Source organism: Mus caroli, chromosome X (assembly GCF_900094665.2).
Source record: "Mus caroli chromosome X, CAROLI_EIJ_v1.1, whole genome shotgun sequence".
In the NCBI taxonomy this organism is placed as follows: Eukaryota; Metazoa; Chordata; class Mammalia; order Rodentia; family Muridae; genus Mus; species Mus caroli.
In genome coordinates this window covers 129058437-129082985 of record NC_034589.1, presented here as the reverse complement: position 1 = coordinate 129082985, position 24549 = coordinate 129058437, and the positions used below count along the sequence as shown (strand labels likewise).

Below are 24549 nucleotides of genomic sequence, written 5' to 3'. Positions count from 1 at the left end.
ATATATGCCAGCATTAAAGAGGCTAAAGAATATATATATATATATATATATATATATATTCCCAGCATTAAGGAGACTAAGGCAGGAAGGTCAAGAATTTCAGGCTATCCTGGGCTATGTAGAGAGAGGGAGATCTTGTTTCATAATAGGCAATACTGGGGTATAGAGCAATGATTCTCAACCTGTGGGTCACCACCCCTTTGGGTATTGAATCACCCTTTCACAAGGCTCTCCTGAGACCATCGGACAACACAGCTATTTACATTACTATTCATAACAGCAGCAAAATTATATTAAGATTAAGAATTAGCAATGAAAATAACTTTATGGTACAGAGGTCAACACAACACGAGGAACTGTATTAAAGAGTTGCCACATTAGGAAGGTTGAAAACCACTGGTCTAGAGTGGAGAGAGAGGCTTGCTTTGTCTTAGCATCTCTTCCTGGCTCATCCCTCTAGCCCCTGTACCTGTGAGGTTCTTGATCTCTACTTGGGTCTAGGTTTTCAGAAACAGGTCAGTACTAGACTGCCTCATTTTGGGGTCTTTGCCACTGGCTCACCTTGTTCATCAGTTAGAAACAGAGCAGATACATCATTCCTGTCAAAGCATGTCTAGAAGTGGAGAGGAAAGAAGGTGGATGTCAAGTAGTTAGGTAAGAAAATGTGACTGGAGTTATGTGACACATTTGGGGTGTATTTGAAATGCTCAGTATTCTTTCAAAGTATGCAAAGTAACTGAAATGAAACAAAAGGAAGGAAAAAAAGAACAAAATCTGTTAACTTTTATGTTTTTCTCCATGATTTTACTGTTGTCATTTTTAGTATTTGAGGAGTGAGTTTTTAGTGGTGGCAGAGTTTCCCATAGCCTAAGCTGGTGAGCTCCTGCCTCCACATTCTGAGACTAGGATTATAGATATGAGCCACACCCAGCTTTTTTTTTTTTCTTTTTTTTTTTTATTTTTTTGGTTTTTCGAGACAGGGTTTCTCTGTATAGTCCTCCAGCTTTTTTTATATCAGGTTTCTTTTGGCATCATATCTTTATTTAAAAAATAGTTAATATGTCATACAAATGATATTTTCCTTCCAAACCTTTTGAGACAATCTCATGTGTTAGGAATATGAGCCACACTATAGTGCTTGGATATATCAACCAGCATACTGTCACATACATACCCTTGGAGACTCAGAACCTAGGTTGAGGATCATAAGTGTCCCTATAATGGGTAGATGGGGCAGGGTAAGGGACTATACCCTTATAGTAATGGGCAGATGGAAACTCACATGCATCTTTTGAATGTGGCTTTGGAGGACAGCACTACTGAATTCATGAAAGAGCATGAACATAAGCTTACAACACCCCTGGCTCTGTGAAAGGCAACTGGCCCAAGCACAGGCTGGTAGAGAGAGGTCAGGGGCACATTGGTTCTCAGCATTCTGCACTTCACACTCTGGTTATCCAAACCAGTTGCTGTCTGCCTGGACCCAGAGCATTAATTACATGCCATTTTCTGAAGAGTGTGACTGCAGTCGTGACTCCTTATCCATGGGAAATGCTTCAAAATGTGGGGCCAGGCTGAGTACTGTGGCATAGCAGTTGAAAGCATGGATTGGTTAGAAAAATAGACTAACTTGGTGCCATATGCAGGACCTTGAGATAGTGATTAAACCTCTCTCTCTCTCTCTCTCTCTCTCTCTCTCTCTCTTTCTCTCAGTATAGAATGCAGTTTATTTAGGGCATGGGGAAGGGAGTTAAGAGAGTAGTAGAGGGAGAGAAAGGCAGAGTGAGGGAGAGAGTAAAGAAGTGGAGGCTGGCTATGACCACGTGTTGGGGGGAGGGAATGGGGAGGAAGGGGGAGCAAGGGAGCAAGAGCATGACTAAACCTTTCTAGGATTCAACTTTCTTTGCTGAAACATGGCGATAGATGATTATCACCTTCCTCATCAGAATGTTGTGAAGATTAAAAGAAATCATGCAGCTGGGAGGTGGTGGCGCACGCCTTTAGTCCCAGCACTTGGGAGGCAGAGGCAGGTGGATCTCTGAGTTCGAGGCCAGCCTGGTCTACGGAGTGAGTTCCAGGACAGCCAGGGCTACACAGAGAAACCCTGTCTCGAAAAACCAAAACCAAACCAACCAACCAACCAAACAAATAAACAAACCCCCCCCCCAAAACAAAAAGAAACAAAAACCAAACCCCAAAAAACACTTAGGTGTGTGCCTAGCTAGCATATGACAAATGTTCATACACATTGTTTTTGTTTTTTTTCAATTTAAGGGGAGGGATAATTTTTGTTACGTGCATGTGTGTGTGTGTGTGTGTGTACATGTGGGGCATGTCTTCACAAGGGTCTTGGTACATGGGTATGTGGGTGCCTGTGGTAGTCACTGGCAGTACCAATGTCAGTGAAACAAGCAGTCTGTCCCTGTGAGAAGGCATACCCTCACCATTCCCACCTAATTGTGTCTTGCAGCAGGATGGGGCTTTCCACCCGAGAGATCCTTATAGACCCAGAGCAGAGCCCTCAAAACTCACTTCCTCCTGCTTCAAGGGAGGATGTCCTTCCTTCTTGTTCCACATGCTCACCCACAGTCTGGCTTTCAGGCTGCAGGCTGAGGAAGGGGATAGTTATTTTCCCATCTTCTTGGCCGCTGGGAGATATTTGATCCTAAGTTTCAAAAGTATGTCCCTTCCCAATGCTGGCAATTGATTCTCTCTTATCCCTTTGGCAGCAAAAATTCTGGCTGAGGCAGGTCTTTTCAATCCATAGCTGATGAAATTGCCTATTATCCACAATGTCTTGACAACAGCTTGAAAAAAATGTGACTGTGCCAGCCCCACCAGCACTCTGGGCTTATGCCAACAGTCTGAAACCATTTTCACTTAATTGGCTGAAGTCAGAAAGGCAAGGGTCAGGCTCTGGAGGAGTTGCCTTGGGTGATTGGAAAATATCAACTCTAGGTTCCAGCCAGAGATAGCTAGGAAGATGGAAGATGCAAGTGGGAATAGGGCACCATGTTCCTGCAGGGTCCTTGGGTCCACAGAAAAGTGAGACCAATAGTCATCTCAGGAGAGTTTCAGAAGCTTAGGGAACTACTGGGTGAAACTGAGCTGAATTGATGGGACACAGGGCTCCAACCAGTGTTGGATTTTCAGACAGGATTGGCTATACATTCCCAATTCAACATTTAAACTAGGCTAGCCTCAAGTTTGGGGTTCCAGCTTCCAGAGTGCTGGGATTCCAAGCATGGGCCACCAGGCCTGGTTTCCAGCTCCTCTCCTCCTTTCTCCTCCCCTCCCCTCCCTTCCCCTCTCCTCCCCTCCCTTCCCTTCCCCTCCCCTCCCCTTCCCTTCTTTCTCTTTTTGTGAGACAAGGCCTTATGTGTTCCAAGCCTAGTACACACCTACTTTGTCAGGAGGACCCTGAACTGATTCTTCTATCTCCATCTCTCAAGTACTGAGTTGAGATTACAGGCAGGCAACCACCACATCCAGTTTTCTAAAAAGTTTTTTATTTCTCTGCATGTCTCCCCACCCCCCACACCGTGTGTGTGTGTGTTCACATGCATGCTCCCACCCCCATGCCCCCACACCCACCTCCATGAATCCACACCTCCACACCAAAGCGCTCCCATGCCCCCTGTGCCCCCATACTCCCTGCTCTCTGTGCCTACGCATGCACATGCAGTAGTGTCCACAGAGGCAAGAAGTGGGTGTCAGATTCCTTGGATCTGTAGTTGCAGGTGGTCGTGAACCACCTGACATGAGTGCTTGCAACTGAACTCAGGTCCTTTGGAAAGGCAGTATTGTGCTCTTAACTGCTGAGCCATCTCTCCAACTCCTTATACCCAGTTTTTACGCAGTGCTGGTGATTCATCAAACTTGGGCCTTTGTGCATACTAACAAGTACTCTACAAACTGAGCCACAACTCCAGCCTTCCCCTCTTTTAATAGGATGCCATGCCTCACTGCACTACCCTGGATTACTGATTCACAGCAGAGTGTGCTCTTCTTACATTGTATAGAAGACTGAAGGGGAGCTGGAGAGATGGCTCAGTGGTTAAGAGGCACCGACTGCTCTTGCAAAGGTCCTGAGTTCAAATCCCAGCAACCACATGGTGGCTCACAACCATCCGTAATGAGATCTGATGCCCTCTTCTGGTGCATCTGAAGACAGCTACAGTGTACTTAGATATAATAATAACTCTTAAAAAAAAAAAAAAAGAAGACTGAAGGGGTTCTTTCATGATACTCATCTAATTTGACCATTCATACAACAGATCTTGTGAAGACTTACTTTGTGTCAGACTATGTGTGCAAATACCCAAATAAAGAGCCATCAGATCCTAGCAGTGTAATTGGTACAGAGCTGTGTGTGTGTGTTGTGGGGAGGGGTTTCAAACTATGAATTGTCCATTGGGCCATTTTGAGTGTCAACTAGCTTCACTTTATATGAGCATTCCAGTAACCTCAAACCTTGGTTATGGGGTAGTATCTCTAAGAGGCAGCATCTAAAAGAATTCTGCTTTCAGGGTCCATAATTTCACCCACTGGGGAACCTGCATAGTGGCCCAAGATGACTTTGTAGCCTCTGGCTCTTTTTCTCTAAGCTTTGCTTCCAAGCCTTTTAGCCAGGACCTTTGCAGACATAATGAAAGTAAATCTTTGTGAAAAAGTGACTTCTCAGGGTCACTGTATATGATGCCAATGAGGCAGTGGAGCTGGATGGAGCTGGAATTCCAAGTTATGTGCCCTTTTAGGGTTCTCATCACTCAGAAGGATTTTCTTGCATGTCATCATGAGTGAGTGTGCAGAGAGATAACTTGCCTGCATTTGCACAAAGGCACCTCAGAGACTGCTGGGAACCTGTGTTTAAATGGAAGAAATGAAGAGAACGGGAGGAAGTAAAGAATTCTTAATGTAAATAGCTCTGAAAAGCTAGAGAGGTTGACCATGTTTGGGATCCTGATGCTTCTATCTTCTAAATCAACCCCACCACCACTGCACAATCTGCCAGAGACTGTTGCAGGGGATTCCCCATCCTAAAACATCAGAAGACTACACTAACAGCTGTTTTAGAACTGGCGCCCTAATTCCCAGACTCTCTGGTGCACTCAGAATGAAGCACCTTGTGCTTTTTGTCTAGCCGCAACCTTTCATTTTTGAGGTCACAGCCGTGGTGGCCAGGTAACCCAGAGGTCCCATAGCCAATAGAAAGTGGTAAACATCTTACCCTATGTGGCAGTTAGGTGTTTTTCAAGAGGAGCAAGGAGGCTCCTCTGTGTGTTGGAGGGTTGTGGGAGAAGTGGGGTCCTTAGCTTTCATCACCCATATGAGCCCATGTACCAGGGGACGAAGGCGCAGGTGGAACAAAGGACTGCTACTAACCAACAATTCAAAGACACAAAGACATCCACAGAAAGGCACTTCAAAGACTTATTGGGAGAGTAAGATGAATAGATTTATTCATTCTTGTTTGAAAAACAAGACATAAATTAGTGTAATATATAATTTATATATTTATGTAATATATATACTATATACAGACATTAGAAAATGTATCCTCTCCATGAGGCTGAGGGAGAGGTGAATGACAGCGATGAAATGACAACAGGCAGGGTCTGAGTGGCGAAGGTGTAGGATCAAGAAGTTGGGAGAAGAGGAAGACCATGCCAACACTCTGAGGGCAGTGGTCGTGGGGGAAAGGGTTCCCCACTGGCTGCATCTCTGGCCCATTAAGCATCTTGGTCCTGTGGGAGGAGAGGCAAGGAAGGGGGGCTGGCTTCTGTAGAAGGACACCCCTCCCCCTTGCTGGGAGACCTTGCCACTCAGGAGGCTTTATTGCGCTAGGATCACCAAGGATAGGCAGGGGCTCTGCACAGTGTACATCTTATAAAACTCACATAAGAACGAGAGGTTTCACACAGGCCTCTCACACAGTGATGAAAGAGAGACCAACGCTGGCTGGGAGGGTGTGGGAAACAAGCAGCTATGGAGAAGTGGACGAGAAGCAATCTATACAGAAGAAACATTGGCTTTCTTTGTTCCCTACGGTGGGATAACTGTAGGGACTCCGTGTCTTCACTCCCAGAAGGGCTGGGGACGAGGGGGTGGTGATGGCAGCAGTGGCAGCAGCGGTGGCAGCAGCGGTGACAGTGGTGGTGGTGGTGGTAGCAGCGGCAATACATGAGTGTCAAGGAGGATGCTAAACAGTGTGAATTCCCTTCCAGATGGTTCCAGAGAGGGAGAGAGGTGCGGGACTGCACCGGGTAAGGCGCTCAGCTTCTTTTCTTAGAGAGACAAATCCACAGGGTCAATACACAGCCAAAAGCATATACTCGGGATTAACATATCACGCTAGCTTCCAGAAGTTTAAGATATAGTCATCAACACCCCCACCCCTCCCCCCGCCCCCCGCCCCCCCCATCCCAATCCATAGCTACATCAAACTCCTAAGGACAGTCTGTCTGCTAGAGATGTTGAGAGAGGAGCCCATGCCTCTGGCAACAGCTCCTGCACAGGGCTGGACTGAGCCAGGCAGGCTCTGATAACTGCGCTGGGTCTTCCCAGAGCAGACATTTTCACCAGGTACCTTACCCAAAACAAGTGAGGTGATCTCAGAGGCTTGCTCCCTAGTGGACTGAGCTGCCCTGCCCCTTCACTGATGGACAGGGCACTTTGGGGATGGCTGGTGTGGAGCTACTGAGCCTGGGGGCAAGGGCTCCCAAGGCTGCCACCCGGTTAAGCCAGCCACTGACAGCCAGACATGGCTGTATTCTGCGCATATCCAACCTGGGCACTGGCCCTTGAGGTGGCTCCTGCCAGGTACAAGGGAGCCCATGGTGGGTGGGCGCATCTGGAATGAGCGCCCTCTCTCCTTGGCTTGGCGCTGTGGCCTACCGCTACTGCCACTGCCCTCTTTTGGGGCAGCAGATGCTAGGAGGAGCTCGAGGTCCTAGCTCCCCCGGTGCCCAACTCAGAGCAGGAGGTGAACTTGATGTCACCTATCAGCCCCAGAGAAGAGATAGATAAAATACAGCTCTGTGGTGGGCGTAATGGCAAGGGACCTTTGCCCTCACAGTGACGCCCAGAGGCCAGGAAGGGGTGAGGACACCCAGGGCGGCAGCTAAGCCTGCAGCCCTTAATAAAGAGCCCAGTCTAGGGAGTTAGCCTTGGAGACTGATAGGCTCTTGGACCCTGACTGGCCCAGCAGAAACACACACTCAACCACGAGATGCAAAGACCACAAAGCTCAAACTTGGGGCCGTGGATGGGGAGGGGACAAGCCTGGGCAAGTGCCCTACTTAATAAGGGTTTTTAAGGAGCGTGTGAATGTGCTCATAACAGTCGATGACGGGGAGCCTGGTGGGTGGTGCCCTGTGGCTGCTGGCAGCGGTGGCGGTGGCAGCGGCGGCTGCTGCTGCTGCTGCTGCTGTTGTTGCTGTTGCTGCTGTTGCAGCTGCTGCTGCTGGTTAAGGTTCCGGGCTGTGGACTCCTCAGCGGCGCGCAGCAGGAAGGTGTAATTCCTCACTACCTCTTCCACTTTGGCCAGCAGCTCCTGGCGCTGGGCCTCAGAGCGCACGATGAACACCAGCCGCACGAAGGTCTCAATGAGGCTGCTCAGCACCTGGAAGCTGCCTGTGATGGCTGCCAGCATATGAGTTGGACTCTTGTCCACATTGGCTACCCGGCGGCAGGAGGCTCGAAGCTCCTTGAACTTGAGAGCTAGCTCAAGCTTGTACTCAGAAATCTGAGAGACGTAGGGCTTGGGAGCACGAGCCTCAGGGCTGGCCACACACTGCCGCAAGACTGTTAGCAGCTCATTGGTGTCCAGACGGGCAGCCAGGAAGCCATCAGGGAGGCCATAGGCATGGGCCCGCAGGGCGTTGATCTTAGCCAGGCTCCCCTCAAAGGTGGATACCCGAAGGTCGATCTCCTGGGTGTGGGGGACCTCGGGGCTGCTGCTGCAAGTGGCAGCATCCAGTACCTGCAGGGTTCTGCTTACCACAGGCACCACCTGCTCATCCAACTTCATGCCAGGCAGAATCTTCATGGGGATTGAATAGGAGAGCTCATCTTTCCCATCGCTGGCATCATCTGCCATGTCGCACTTGCGGTAGTAGAAGCAGTAGCGGATGGAACAGCACTTGCTACTTTCGCTGTCTTCATCCAGATCAGCTGGCCTCCTGTATACCTCCTCTGGCAGTGAAAACACAGCCATTTGCCTGGGGCCTTTGCTCTCAGGGGCCACTTGGACGTAGGAGGGCTCTCCTAGAGTTGGTGACTCTGCACACTTGCCTTTTGGACCCAAGCCTAGTGGGAAGCCTGACTCTATCTCCTTGACCTCTCTAGGCAACATTCCCAGGGGCGGGTGTGGGTAGACATCTGAGGTCAGCGAGACCGTGTCACCCTGGTCCAGCTCACTGATACTGTAGCGGCGCATCAGTTTCCTGTAGTTGGGATCTCCCAAACACTCACCCCCTGAGGCACACGTGGTCAGGCACGAAACCCCACTTTCAGGGTCTGACCGGCACTCACGGGACTCCAGACTGGTGGAGCGGATGCGCTGGACATTGATGGGACTATTAAGGCTCAAGCCTGCGCCAGCCTCCGGCTGCCTCTGGGTAGGGGGGACCCTCTCCCTCTCCCGGAGGCCAGGCGCTGGGGTCTGGGCAGCCTGTGGCCGTCCCCCTCGGCAGATACGCTTGCAGTCACAGCTGCGTCTCTGTTCGCGAGACATGCCAGGTCCCTGCTGCACAGGGCTACTGCGTAGCTGGCAGCTGCAGCGGCCAGGTGCTGGAGGTTGCAGGTACTCTGTGCCTGGAAGTTCCCCCTGGCTTGGTGGCTTTAGAAGTTCCTCAAGGAACTCCAGTTCATACTGCTTTACCTTCTGCAGCTGAGCTTGTCGCTCATCTGTCTCTTTCTTCTGGCGGGTAGGGAAGGTGGCAGAAAATAAGTTGCGTAGTCTGAAAGGCCCTCGGGATGACTTGGGCTTTGTGGGGCCTTCAGAGGCTGAGTGGGCTCCATCCAGGGTTGTTTCAAGCTTTCTAGAGGGCATGGTGCTAACCTGCCGGCTGGTGGCCAGAGGCCTCAGGGGGCTCTGGCTTCTAGGTTGGCAGCTGGGGCTCTGGCCTCTGGATTGGCTGCTGGGGCTTGGCCCACGGGGCTGGCAGCTAGGGCTGTGGCTTCGGGGCTGGCAGCTTGGGCTCTGCAGAGCCATGGGATAGCCAGCTCGGGGAACCAAGCTGGTCTCTTCAAGCTTGCTGCTTTTGGATAAGCTCTCCAGCTGCCCTTTGTCCCCCTGGCCAGAAACTATACTCTGCTTGTTTGGGGGAGGTTTAGCACCCTCTGGCCCACCCTTGCCTGCCACCTCCCCAGTAGCTTGCTTTCCCATGGAGTCTCGACTCACTCTGGATAGATAGCTCTTAGGAGGGAAGCTTTGAACAGGAAACCTGTCCTCTGGTGGGGAAAGGTGGAGGTTGTCAGCCCTGCTGCCCGTGGATGCTCTGGGGCTGGCAGAGACCTCAGGGCCCAGCTGCTGCTGAGAATTCCGTGTGGTCTCTGGAGCACCCGGGCTCATTTTAAACTTCAGATTCTTGCTGGCACTGCTGCTCATCACGCTCACTTCTGGCCTGCTCATGGTGACCTCAGGCCTCCCCATGCTAGCCTCTAGCCTTCTCTCCCCCCTGTTGGACGGTGTTGCCAAGGCTGTGCCAGGAGTGGCTAGACTCTTACTGTGTACCACCTGCTGTAGGGCAGCTGAGATTATGGCTGGGGTCACGTTGCCTTTTGGGTCCAGGATAAGCTTAGGGCTCAGCCTGACTTCCTTGGGCAGGTTTTCCCTAAGCTCTGAGACCTGCTCTTCACTGAGGGATGGTGTGGTTGACCTCAGTGACATCTCTAGGCCGGCCCTACTGTGGCCTGGCCCTCTGTCCTCAGGAACTGGAGGAAGCAGGCTTAGATTCTTCTGCTCGCTAAGCTGTGGGGACAGCGCTGGGTGTACTGCCAAGGAGTATGGCCTCTCTCCCTGTACCTGGACTTCTGACTGAGGTATCTTTCTCCGAGCGCCAGTCGGGGCAGGACTCTGGCCAGTGACAGCTGACTGGGGGGATGGGTTGGGATCTGGGGGCCCGAGCGCATAAGGGGCGGTGAGGACAGCCTGAGCGGCACAGCTCTGGATCCTGAAAGGCAGGTCCTTTCGGGCCAGGAGGCTGTCCTTGTTGAGGTGCTGGGCCAGGAAGTAGGTGGTATTTTGGTGCTGCTTCATGGCCGACATCATCTCTGACATATCTGTGAGCTCTGAAGAGTTGGTTTCATGGCCCGAGTCCAGCGATGACTCAGGAGTGATTGTGGCCAGCACAATCAGACCTGGAAGAACAAGGATGGGGCTTGTTATGACCTCGAAGTCTTTTCCAAACGGATCTAGAGTGTTCCTGGAGAAATGTTTAGGTATAGCAGCAGTATTTCAAGCTGGACGAAACCAGTCAAGCCTGAGAAGAAAAGCCTGAGAAGACTCAATGTCTGAGGAGGAGGAGAAGCCAAGAAGAGCACACAAAGAGGAACAAGATGTGAGAAGGGGGTGTGAAAGGTTGGAGTCCAAAAAAGGAATGCCAAGAAAGAAGATCTGGGCGGTTTGGTGGGAAGTTAACATGTAAAACAACATGCCAATCAACCCCATTTTTAGATTCCACGGCTAGGAAATTTCTGTTAATTGTCCTGAAGAGAGCTGGCAAAAAAAAAGAGGTGCTGTTTAGCTCCTCTTCATCTGGCCAGGCCTGTCTACAGTCCTTGCAGCTGAGGCTCTTCAGCTGTGCCTCTCCTCTGGCAGCCACCCGGGCCTTGGACCTGAAAACAATCAGTTTTGGAGCACCGGATGATGAGAGAGGACAGATGCCAGCCTGGGTTGGGGACAAACATGCAGCGGTTGCCCAGTGATAAGGCATCCCTTATGTACAGCGAAAACAGCCTTCCTTTGATCCCAGACCCTTTTCCTGCTCTGTCTATACTTGACCCTGACTCACATGCTTGCAAATACTCTTTGTGCTTTATTATTGATTTTTGTCATTATTGTTGCTCTCTCTCTCTCTCTTTCTCTCTCTCTCTCTGTGTTTGTGTGTGCATTTCATGGTTCTAATAATTAATAGATAACAGAAAGTTACTGATTACTGAGTTCTCACTGTGTGTGAGGTAATGCTTAAGTATTTTGTTTGAGTGATGTCATTTAATCTTCATGCTGTGTGATGCGATGACTGTTACAAGACCAGTTTTGGATGACAATAGTTACCCACAGAAGAGAGTGTCTTGCTGAGTTGCACTGTGCCTGTGAGTGAAGGACTCTGGTGCCTCTGCCTAAGAGTTTATGTTTGGGGCTGGTGAGATGGCTCAGTGGTTAAGATAGCTGTCTCTTGTGAGACTAGGCCGGGGCCTAGCAAACACAGGAGTGGATGTTCACAGTCAGCTATTGGATGGATCACAGGGCTCCCAATGGAGGAGCTAGAGAAAGTACCCAAGGAGCTAAAGGGATCTGCAACCCTATGTTGGAACAACATGATATACTAACCAGAACCCTGGAGCTCTTGTCTCTAGCGGCATATGTATGGAAAGATGGCCTAGTCGGCCATCAATGGAAAGAGAGGCCCATTGGACTTGCAAACTTTATATGCCCCAATATAGGGGAATGCCAGGGCCAAAAGAATGGGAATGGGTGGGTAGGGGAGTTGGGGGGAGGGTATGGGAACTTTTGGGATAGCATTGGAAATGTAATTGAGGAAAATACGTAATAAAAATTATTAAAAAAATAAAAATAAAAAATTAAAATAAAATGGACAAAAATTAATCCCCCCCAAAAAAAGAATACTGACTGCGTCGGGCAGTGGTGGCGCACGCCTTTAATCCTAGCACTTGGGAGGCAGAGGCAGGCGAATTTCTGATTTTGAGGCCAGTCTGGTCTACAGAGTGAGTTCCAGGACAGCCAGGGCTATACAGAGAAACCCTGTCCAAAAAAAAAAACCCCAAAAAAACCCCCCAAAAAACCAACCAACCAAACAAACAAACAAAAAATCCAAAACACTGACTGCTCTTCCAGAGTTCCTGAGTTCAATTCCCAGCAACCACATGGTGGCTCATGACACCTCTAAAGGGATTTGTTGCCCTCTTCTGGCATGCAGGTGTATATCCAGACAGCACTCACACATACATAAATTTAAAAAAATATATTAAAAAGAGTTTATGTTCTCAGATCACATAAAGACCCCAGCCCTGAGTATGGCTCTTGGCTGTCCTCATCAAAGGTCACTTTGGAAGTTAGTTGGCCTTTTGTAGCATACTGATATTCTTTGCCTATTTTCTTTCTTTTTGTTTGTTTATTTATTTATTTATTTATTATTTTAAACGATTTATTTATTTATTTATTTTTATGTATATGAGTATTTATGTAGCTGTACAGATGGTTGTGAGCCTTCATGTGGTTGCTGGGAATTGAATTTAGTTCCTCTGCTTGCTCTGGTGGGCCCTGCTGGCTCAGTCCCTGCTTGTTCCGGCCCAAGAATTTACTTATTATTATAAATAAGTACATTGTAGCTGTCTTCAGACACACCAGAAGAGGGCGTCTGATCTCATTACGGATTGTTGTGAGCCACCATGTGGTTGCTGGGATTTGAACTCAAGACCTTTGGAAGAGCAGTCAGTGCTCTTAACTGCTGAGCCATCTCTCTAGCCCCTCTTTGCCTATTTTCTGTGTCTCTTCTATATTCCTATTTCTTAAACCCGGCCTTGATTTATAGCTGTTATGGCTCCAATCCTTGGATTCCATCTGCAAGAACTGTTCAGAGATATAGGAATAGAATAGAATAGAATCATGAGGAATAGAGCTCTAACTAGAACTGAATCACATCTTTGCTCCATAGCTCCCCCTCCCCCAAGACCTACTGTGAACTATTGCTGCCCATTTATTGCCTTTGATATACCAGTCAGTTAAACAACTGCTTGAAAAGAAGCAATGCCACCTAGTGGACATTCCTGGATCAGAAGAAGAGGGCAAGAGGAAGGAGGAATGGGCTGTTACCTGCAGTCTGTGGGGGTGGTGGGTGGGGTCCATCCTCTGAAGCAGCCAGCGCTTCCAGAGCCTGCAGAGTAGACACGAGAGCATCATCCAGCTCCTGGGCGTGATCTCGTACTGTCCGAGTCTGTACACTGTCAATGAGTGTTACCGGAATCTCATCATACAGGAGCCCACGCAGGTGACGTCCTTGCTCCTGACTTTGGACAGCTCTGCGCTTGGGATCATCTTCATCAGAGCTGTTGTCTCGGAAACCAGGGGGTGGGGCGGCAATGGCAGGCAACAGAGAAGTTGTCTCATCTTCCTCTTCCTCCTCTTCCTCACTTCCTGGTGGTGGGAGGGACATTAAGTCTACCATATTGTCCCGAGAGGAACCAGGCCTCCCACCTTTTCGAGGCCCCATCTGCTCCTGGAGTTTGACTTTGCAAGAGTCACAGTAGAAATTCAGGGCTTCAGCCCCAAGGGTATTGTCCAAAGTATAGGACCTGGCCCTGCTGGCACAAGGCTCATGGTCTAGGCTGGCTGCGTCAAAGTCATCAGGGATCACCTCGTAACCTTGGCCAGAGCTTTTGGATGTGGGGTCAGATTTGGTCCGGGGTCTGGTTTCTTCGAAGAAGATTAGGTTCTCGTTGACATCCGTCCTGCTTTCTTGCTCCTTCCTTTGTTCCCGCATGTGGAGGTAGCAGAAGCTGACAAGCTCAGAGTCGGCAGGCGGGGTCGTGCATCGGCTCGACTTCCTAGGGCTGGTGCCCACGCTGCCCACATAACTACCCTCCTTTTTCCCCAGGTGGCCCCCAGTGACAGGGCGGTGGGCACTGTGCATGTGATCTAAACCCAAAAAGAGAACGCACAGATGAGCCTGCTGTGGAGGACTATAGCAAAGCCCCCTTTGGCATCTCTGGCCCATAGGCACTGTGACTGCGACAGCTACCAAGACAGAGCTTTGCCTGCATGCTAGAGATTAGGGGGAGGGGAGCTGATGGATCATTCCACTGCTGAAACTGAAAGCAGAGTGAATAGAATGTGATGGCCAGGGATGCAAAAGCCTCATCACCTCTGAAAAGGGGAAAAAAAGCACCACAGGGTTTCCCCACAGATATGTCTGGTTTAAGAGTCATTGACCCCACCCACCCCTTTGTGCTATTCGTACTGCCAGTTCTCTGGAGCTCCAATGGTATCTTGGATCTCTTCTAGTCCAAGAAATTGATATGAGAAGTTACTGTGTTTCCTGAGAAGGTGTTAGTAGTTTCCTGAGAAGGCTAGTAACGCAGAGAATGGTGGCTCACACTTAGAAGACTCATGGAGAAGGACTGCAATGTGTTTGAAGCTAGCCTAAACTACACTGTACACTCCAGCCTGGGCTATGTTTGAGTCTGTGTCTCAAAAACAAACAAACAAACAAACAAACAAACAAACAAATGAAAATCAAAATTAAACAGACAAGGCCCCTGGCTAGCACAATTCCTGAGAGTTTGCATTTCAAAAATGCTTATTGCCAGGAGCCCAGCATCCTAAAAGGATAGTTGTCTGCTGGTCACACTTTAGGCATCTGAATTTGTAGTGCGGACAAGACAGATGGTGGATATGCTCTATGGAATGAGCATGGGACATGATTGTTACAATTCTCCAAAGCTCGCTACTGTCCTGTATCCATGCACAGCTACTACAGGTGAGAAAATGCTCTTATCAACAGCTCTTGAGAGTAGATATGCACTTCTAAGCCCTGTCCACAGCAATTTATCTCCAAGTGGCTTCTCTGGCTGTTTTGGGAGCTCATCTCACATTATCTCTGAGACTATACTCAGACATTGCCAGTTTAATCTATTAGCAGACAGACAAAAAAGCCAGCAGAAAGCTGAGCATAGGGGCCCATGCCTGTAATCCCAGTTCTGGTGAAGTGTAGACAGAATGATCAAGGTAGTTCTCAGCTATAAAGTGAGTTTGAAGCCAGCCTGGGATTCAAGTGACCCTGTCTCAAACAAACACAATAAACAAAATACCAACAAAACCAGCCATGATAAATTCCATATAATCCCATTCTATTTTCACAAACCAGTTTTTGCAAACTACTATCAGTATGTGGGCAGGTATCAGTATACCCATGTAACAAAGGAAGAAACAGACATAAATGGTTATATGATTTCCTTAAGGTCATATGGGCTGTACCTGGGATTAAGTCTAGGTTGGAGAAACTACAGAATTCTTTTTTTTTTTTTTTTTTTTTTTTTTTTTGTTCTTTTCGAGACAGGGTTATTCTGTGTAGCCCTGGCTGTCCTGGAACTCACTTTGTAGACCAGGCTGGCCTCNAACTCAGANATCCTCCTGCCTCTGCCTCCCAAGTGCTGGGATTAAAGGTGTGTGCCACCAACCGCCCGGCGAAACTACAGAATTCTTACAGTGAATCATCACGATGGCCAAGATGTTGGAAAACAAGACTTTAAATGCTTTGAAACTCCAGTTTGACAAGGCCAGATCAATGTGTCCGTGTTGCTTTTCCCTAGAACTTACAGCTAGGACAAAACCATAGTACTGGCACCCAGCAACTGAGTTCCAGACACGTGATGTAAAAACCAGTCGGAATTGAAAGAAGTATATGCAATTCAACCGTAGTTACAGCCTCGAGTATACCCCTTCCTGGGAGACATAATCTTATCATATTTCCCTGGCTAGTTTGGAATTCATAAGGTAGGCCAAGCTGGTCATAAACTTGTGGTGATCCTCCCGCCTGGTTTTTAAGTGCTGGGGTTGCAAGTATATAACACTATGCCTGACTCCAGTACTGTACCTTTCTATTTGAGACAAGGTGTCTTATAGCTTAGGCTAGCCTCTAATATGTTTCTGAAACTGGCTGTGAACTCCTGACCCTCTTGCTTTTACATCCCAGAATTTGACTGAGGCAGGAAGATCACCATGAACCAGAGGACAGACCAGTCTTGACTACAACAAGGCACTGTGGGTTTTTTTTTTTTTTTTTTTTTGAGACAGGGTTGCTCTGTAGAGCCCTGGCTGTCCTGGAACCTCTGTAGACCAGGCTAGCCTGGAACTCAGAAATCTGCCTGCCTCTGTCTCCCAAGTGCTGGGATTAAAGGCGTGTGCCACCACCGCCCGGCGGGCGGCACTGTTTTAAAAACAAAACAAAACAAAAAGAAAAAAGAAAAAAGAAAGAAGAGACAAGAATACATTTCATCTCATTCTGAGGCCAGTATTTTCAAAAAGGAAAGAACGACAGACATCACAATAAAATTACAGACCATTATCTTATGACTACAAGGTCTATAAATACAGGCACAAAATCCTAATAAATGGCTGGAGAGATGGCTCAGTGGTTAAGAGCACCGACTGCTCTTCCAGAGGTCCTGAGTTCAAATCCCAGCAACCACAAGGTGGCTCACAACCATCTGTAATGGGACCTGATGCCCTCTTCTGGTGTGTCTGAAGACAGCTACAGTGTACTCATATACATAAAACAAACAAATCTTTAAAAAAATTAAAAAAAACTCAACCAATTAAAATCAAAAGGAACTGCTTCAACATAATAAATGTTACTTATTGAAAAAGCCCCCACAGCTGGACTTAGGATGTAGATGGTAGGCAACTGCTTTGCATGCATGAAACCCTGGGTTTGATTGCTGGCACCAAATTAAAAAAGAGAAAGAGAGAGAGGGACTGGAAGGATGGCTCAGAGGTTAAGAGCACTGACTGCTCTTCCAGAGGTCCTGAGTTCAATCCCCAGCAACCACATGGTGGCTCACAACCATCTGTAATGGGATCTGATGCCCTCTACTGGTGTATCTGAAGACAGCTACAGTGTACTCACATAAAATAAATCTTTAACAAAAAAAGCAAAGAAGAAAGAAAGTAAGAAAGAAAATGGTTTTGGTGACACATGCCTGAAATCCCAGCAGTTGGGAGATAAAAGGCAGGAGGATCAGGAGTTCAAGGTCATCCTGTTATCATTAGCAATCTAGAGCAAGTTCAAGGTTATCTTCCAGTATATAAGAGTCTGTTCTCAAACTGGGTAAATTCAATTACATTCTGTGTGTGTGTGTGTGTTTGAGATGGGGGTCTTTCTACATGGCCCTGGCTGTCCTGGACCTCACTAAATAGGCCAGGCTGGCCTCAAACTCATAGATCCTCCTACCTCTGCCTTTTAAATGCTGGCACTAAAAACAATCTTTGAAAGTGAAACATGTGAAAGTGTTTGCTAAATTCTTTTTTTTAAAAAGACTTATTTATTTATTTATTTATTTATTTATTATATGTAAGTACACTGTAGCTGTCTTCAGACACTCCAGGAGAGGGAGCCAGATCTTGTTACGGATGGTTGTGAGTCACCATGTGGTTGCTGGGATTTGAACTCTGGACCTTCGGAAGAGCAGTCGGGTGCTCTTACCCACTGAGCCAACTCACCAGCCCGCTAAATTCTTAAATATTACACATGACCACTATAAGTACAGATATCACCAGGCCAGTGGAGAGGGGAGCAAAAAGCTCAAGTTAGGACACTTGGCCTAGGTCAGGAGGTAACTTCAGTGGAGGAATATTTCACTTCTTTTGTGTTTGTTTTGGGACAGGGTTTTGTGTAGCTTAGGCCAGCTATGAACTTACTATGTAGCAGAGGATGGCCTTGGACTCCTGGTTCTTCGGTTTCTACCTTAAGTGTTGAGCTCATTGGCATACATGCCTCCTTTTGCTTGGTTGAGTATTTCACTTCTCTCTGACTCCTATACCCCTGTGTGTTTACTGTGCCCCTCTATCACCCCAGAATTATTGATGATGATATTATTGTTGCCAGTTTCTTATCCACTCTACTTTCTTTTGATACAGGGTATCATTATCCAGCACTGGCTGGCCTGAAACTTACTGGACAGACCACATAGGCCTTGAATTCATGCAGATCTGACTGCCTCTGCCTTCTGGGCGAAGGCATTAAAGTTGTATCCCACCATGTGGACCCTAAACTATACTATTTATACATCCATATCAATATAAGAAAATACTTTTTGAACTCATGGTTCTGTGAAACTGGGCTCAAAAGTTCAGAGGATAATTAAATGACTAAATAGATACAAAAAGAGTACCAAACACTAAGTACAATCTTAAAAAAGAAGAGCAAGACATGTATACTGAATTCTGTAAAACATTTGAGAAGTATATTAAAGACTTAAATAAGTGGAAAGATTCTATGTTCGTGGGCTAGCAGGCTTCCTACTGCACACAATGTATGATGACAATATTCCTCGAACTGAGCTACTGGCTCAACATAATCCGAATCCGAATCCCAGCTGACTTTGTGGAAAATTGGTAAGTCCATTATAAAATTCACATAGAATCTCAAAGTACCCAGAATAACTAAAAATCCTGAATAGGAAGAAAAAAATGAAGATAATTTATGATTTCAAAGTTTGCTACAAAGCAGTAATAATAAAGATAATGTAGTATTGGTATAAAGATACATGTATAGATCAATGCAGTAGAATTAAATGTGCAGTAATAAGCTTTCATATTTATGCATAAATGGTCTAACTTAAAAATGGATTTGAATGAAAGAAGATATACGAAAGGTCAATGAGCGCATGAAAGATGTTCAATATCAGTGGCCGTTCGTGAACTGTGACTAAACATCAGGAGTTGCTTCTTCTGTCCACTACGATGAATGTAATAGGACAGGCAATAACAAACACTGACGTTACACTTCTCCCCTATTGATGGTAGGAATATCAAGTGGTGGAGTCATTTTAGAAAATAGGCCATTCCCCTACATAGATTCAACATAGATATCATTCGACTGACTGCTCTACACCTAGGGTTATAATGAAAAGAAATAAAAAGCTGCAAAAATACCACAAAATTGGACATGAATGGTTAACATCATTATTCATAATAAGCTAAAAGGTAAAAACAACCCAAATGTCTGTCAGCTTATGAACTGATAAATAATATGTGTATTCTATACAGTAGCATATTATATAATAATTAAAAGGAGCAATACATTTCTATATGATATAACATGAATAACCCTGGTATATTTGTATAGTGTTGTATTAATTGGTCATAATCATGATATAGAAGCCCTGTAATAACCTCATGGTCTTTCTGAATCATAAAAAAGGGTACTATGCTCAGTCTAGCTTGTTGCTGGGTGTTTTTTGGGGGGATGGGGTGGGGCAGGGTCTCATTTTGTAGCCTAGGCTAGTCTTGAGTGTGTAATCCTCCTCCATCAGCCTCCTAGATGCTGTGATTATAGACGTGAATCGCTGCACTCAGCTTGCTGGCTTATATACACACGAAGACTGGTAAACTCTGCATATACATTTATATGTATAGAAGATAAGAATATTCTGTTCAGCACAGTAAACTGTTCCTAAACATGTTAGAATACGTGCAGTTTCTCTACCTGAGGTCCTAAGTGGGATCTCCAAAGCCTTATTTTCTTGGGTTACTCAGCAGATACAGGGAGCTCATGGCTGCTTCTGGGTCCTTCTTCCTGTCTTCCTTTTCTGTTATTTCTTTCCACTACTTTGTGTGTGTGTGTGTGTGTGTGTGTGTGTCTGTGTAGGTGCTATTATGACTGCTGCACTTTCTCTGTGTTAATGACAGTCTACTTTACTATAACTGGCACCATCCTGAAATTATCTGTCCATATTTTAGGACTAGACTGTAGGCTGTGTGAAGGCAACCACCAAAAGAATCATAGCTGTTATGCCCAGCTGTATTGCCAATGTCTGTCATGATGGGTCCTTGAGAAACATCTGTTTAGTGAATGAAGTGAAATACTTGCTTTGGTAAAGTACTGCGAGGAAAAGGCTTCCTTCCCTACCACCTTCTCATTCTCCTGGTTTTCCAGGTTTGCAAGATATGATGCTCTTTCCATTGTTGCTGGGTTAACAGCATCATTTTGGCCTGGTAGGCTGAGCACTGGGATGGGCTAGTTGGTAGACAACAGCTTCCATGAGGCAATATATATATATATATATATATATATATATATATATATATATATATATAGCCCTGGGCAGACTTCTTCTTCCTTTCCGTGGAGACCATGGCTGGAGTGGATTATGGCATTGGTCCCTGGGAAAAACCCAGCTTGAAGGTGTGAACAACACCTCTTTTCTCTATAGCCCTGGTGTCAAGGCAGACCTTGAACTTGCAATCTTTGTGTCTCAACCTTCCAAAAGGGCGGGATTAATATGCCTGCACCACCAGGATGGCTAGATGCCTGTCTACTATGGCTTTCGCTAAAGGACTGGAACTTCTGTTCTAGAATGAAAGTGAGAGCTGAAGGGGGAAAGTCATCTTAGCTTTGGGTGGTGATCCTAAAAGTCATCAAGAGCAGGAAGGCACTGGTAATCTACTGCAGCTTGGACTGAAGCCTCTTCAGCAGCACTCCTCTACTTTTAGAGGGCACAAGAAAAGATGTGTTTATTAGCCCAGCACTTTGTTGAATTTGGGCCAAGCCAGGAGGGTTACCGTACACAGTAAGAGCATTCTGTCACTGGCTGCTATCAACCTGGTACCCAGCAGTTCAGAAGGCCAAGAAACGATCCCCAAACACCTAACCAGCCTCCATGGAGGCACTATCAAACTCAAGTTCATATGTTTCTGGTCAGAAGAGGAAAGAGAAACAGATTTTTTTTTTTCTTGTTGCTCTGCCTCTGAGCTGATTGTTTCCGTCTTAAGGAGAAGCAATGTAAACGGCAGTGACACTACAGTAGTCCATTTGTCTCCTAAATGGAGACAGAGCCCCGTTTGCTAAGGGAACCCTGAGCTTCTGCCACTCTGCAGGTGTGTAAAGAGCGTCTTAGGGACTGGAGCCTTGGAAACGGGATGTGAAAGTCATGCCTAGCTCCAAGAGAATCGAATAAAACAGACCTAACTTTGAAAAAGCAACAGGGAAGCCACATAGGAGGTGTACAGTGAGGCCTCAGGAACACATGCAACCTGTGTCTTGGGCTCCATGCTACATTCTTCATAGTAAGGGGGATACTTGTGGTCAGCATTGGCTAGGGTGCTGATGGCATGGCACAGAGCAGGACTACATAAGCATGCCTACTGCTCTCTTAAAATGGACTCCCAAATAGCTCTCACTGTTCCTCCTGCTCCTTCCTTGACTGGCTCCAGGTTCGTCCTTTTGCCTTCTCCTTTTCCACCCACCCCCTCCACGACCCCACTCTGAGCTCAGTAAGAGGTACAATTTACTTGGATGTGATTAGCCAGAAGAGGACCACGGCTGACACTGAGAATGCTAACAATGGTTTTCCCAACATTTGACCATCTGTAAGTTTGCAAAGCACAGCTGCCTCTTTGAGGTAGTCATCTGGAGCCATGCAAACTCTCACTCCCCCCTCCCCAAGTGTTTTCCTGTTGCAATTCAGTTCTTTTAATTTACTATGTGGGCAACTCTTCCTTTGGGAAATCTGCATGGGATGAACTGCCCTTCAATTGCTGTGAACAGTGATATGAAGTCGAAAGTTGGGCTTGCTGTGCAGGTGATTGACTTGTTTGTGATAAAGAACAATGTTTAAGATGGGTAAGCCTCAGCTTTCTCAGTGCTGGGTCATCTGCCATCATGTGTTTCTGCTCAGAGATACCCTAGTCTCCATCAAGTGCAGTGACCCGAAGCCAAGAAAGTCTTGCAGGTTTAATAATATCGTCAAGGGAGTTAATTGTTCGGTTTATGACAAGGGTGAATCCCGGGGTTTGCTCTCATTCTGTCTGTGATGCTGGGGGTTAGGAAGACTTCCTGTGCATAGATGAGCCTGAGAACTACCACATGAAGGACCCAGTTCTCTGTCACCCTCTGTACCCTCTAGGCAGGAGCACCCAGGCTGGACAGCCCTCACCCGCGCAAGGGTTCTGTTTGTACCATCACTGGAATGTCTCTGAGAAGTAGCCATATACTAAGGAGCCTAACTGGGAAGCCATTTGCTTGGAGGCTGCATTTGATCTTTACTGGCCTCTCCCGTCTGTTTTCAGGCCTTCTTTTGGGCATTCCCAGTCTCCCCCACCCCAGCCTTCAGTGACAGTCACATTTCAGACATTCTTTCAATCCTGAATGTGACAAACATAGAGGAAGCCTTATTTTTAATTTTCAACCTTATTTCAGCAAAGCTAGAACATGTAGAAATCTCTCCTAGTTCACTAAAGCTCTGTCTTAAAAGCAATATGATCCTTGGCCGGCCTTGAACTCTTTCTGCCTCTATCTCCTCGGTAGCTGGCATTGCAACCACGTGCCATTATGAGTATGTGCTATCATACCTGGCCAATGCAATTCTCTAATTGGCTCTTTCATGTAATTGTTACTTTAATCTTACATATCCACGGACTGAGTCATAGTGTGTTGTCACAGGCATCCTTTGTGGAACAGGGACATGTGAAGGCCCTACGTGCTTGCCAGTGAGGTGTGTCTACAGGGTGTGTGTTACAGTTCTGGCTCCTGCCAAACAGGCTGGTGCTGCTGGCACAAACTAAGCACTAGGACAGTGGAGCCCCGTCCTCTATGACTTCAGAGTCCAGAAGGCCTTAGACACACCAAAAACCGAGGCTGAGCCCTACCTGCCTTTATCATTGGAGGTGGAAGAGGCTGGCTAGCAGGCCTGGAGAAGACCATTTTCCTGGAATCCAGCAGAAGTCGGCAGTACCCCGCAATCAGGCAGGCAAAGTTGGTGGCTTCAGGCCACTCCATCAACAGCACCAGAGGCTACGGAAAAGATGGTTCAAAACATAAAGACATGAGAAGGCGGGAGGGAGACATTTCTGGGAAGAGAGTAACAAAGAAAAACCATGTTGAGTAGTTACCCGAACCATACATTCCAAACCCCTATTTGAGGTCCATGGCCAGGCAGTTTCCTCTGACGTGGTATTCCTCTGTAGTAAATGCTTCCTTAGGTATCAGCAGTAAAGAAACCTTTACTCACGCATTTCATGAACCACCTTTACTGAAAATGACTAAACTTATGTAACATCATGTGACTGCTCAGTGGCTGTATTTGCATTTGTCAGAGCTCAGCAGATGTGTGGACCAGCTGGGAGAGTGGGGGTGAAGCTGCGAATCTAGGCTAGGCTGAGGGATGGCCTGGAATATCCTTGAATGTAAGCACCTTGGCTGCATGAAGTAGCCTTTGCTGCTCTCCATATGTCCTGACAACACCCAAATGAGTTCCCTGGATACAATACTCCATAGAATGGAGTCTTGTGACTTTAGGGACAAAACTTTTCTGGTCTAAGCCCTGCTTGGACTTTCCTGATCTCCTTTCTATTTTCTGTATGTTCCAAAGTAGAAATGGCTGCTGACTTTTTTTTCTTTTGACATAGAATTCTCACTCTGTACCTCTGGAATTTACTTTACCCTTTTTTTTGGTCTCTTTTTTCATTCATCAATTAATGTATTCACTTTACATGATGATTGCACCCCTCCTTCCTTTTCTTCCAGTTCTACCCTCCCACTCCATTCCATGAAGAAGGGGAAGTCCCTGCTGAGTACCAACCCACCCTGGTACCTCAAGTCTCTGCAGGACTAAGCACATCCTCTCCCACTGAGGCCAGACAAGGCAGCCCAGCTAGGGCGAAGAGATCCAAAGGCAGACAACAGAGTCTGAGTCAGAGACTTTATAACCTAGGCTGGCGCAGATGCTTAGCAATCTTTCTTTACAAAACAACATGTATGTATGTATGTATGTATGTACACACACACACACACACACACACACACACACACACACACACACAGGCATTCCTCTGCATTGTTGCCTGCACACCAGAAGAGGGCACCAGATCCTATTATAGGCATTTGTGAGTCAATACATGAGCTCTGGGAATTGAATTCAGGATCACTAAAAGAGCAGCCAGTGCTCTCAACTGTCCCTCCAGTCCCTTATTGGTGTTTCTTTTTCTGTTTCTTTCTTTCTTATTGTTCTCTCTCCCTCCCCTCTCTATCTCTCAACACAAGTTTTCTCTGTGTACCACTGAACACTGGCTGTCCTGGAACTTACTGAGTAGACCAGGATGGCCTTGAACTTACAGATCTACCTGCCTCTACCCACCAACTGCTGTGATTAAATGTGTGAACCACCACTGTCCAGCTGTTTATTAAAGGTGGTAGGTTAAACAAGCTATGCAGATAGTTTTGTTATGGGAATTACAGATCTTATGATATATTAACTATTATACTCCATGCAATGTTAAAGAAGATTTTAGTATTCCATATTCATTTGACCTCAATGATCCACTTTTTACAGAAAATCTCATATCAAGGTTCTTGTTATTTTTTTTTCAGTGCTAGAAATGGAGTGTACGACTTTGTGCACTCTGGGCAAGCACTCTACTATCAAACTACTTCTCTGGTCCCAATTGTTGCTGTTTTTATTTTATTTTATTTTATTTATTTTTATTTTTGGGGGGAGGGGTTCAAGACAGGGTTTCTCTGTATAACCCTGGCTGTCCTGGAACTCACTTTGTAGACCAGGCTGGCCTCAAACTCAGAAATCCGCCTG

At 46.7% G+C, this 24549-nt stretch overlaps 1 protein-coding gene across 1 annotated transcript in view; it reads right to left on the bottom strand.

Moving 5' to 3' along the window:
* Positions 1 to 5433: 5433 nt before the first annotated feature.
* Positions 5434 to 24549, bottom strand: part of Frmpd3 (FERM and PDZ domain containing 3) — a 93709-nt gene continuing 74593 nt past the window's right edge. Inside the window, exons 13-15 of the mRNA XM_021154008.1 lie at positions 22613 to 22757; positions 13061 to 13882; positions 5434 to 10365 (exon numbers count right to left, since the gene is read on the bottom strand). Coding sequence (XP_021009667.1) covers positions 7298 to 10365; positions 13061 to 13882; positions 22613 to 22757 — 4035 coding nt within the window. The 3' untranslated portion in view covers positions 5434 to 7297. The remainder of the gene's footprint in view (positions 10366 to 13060; positions 13883 to 22612; positions 22758 to 24549) is intronic.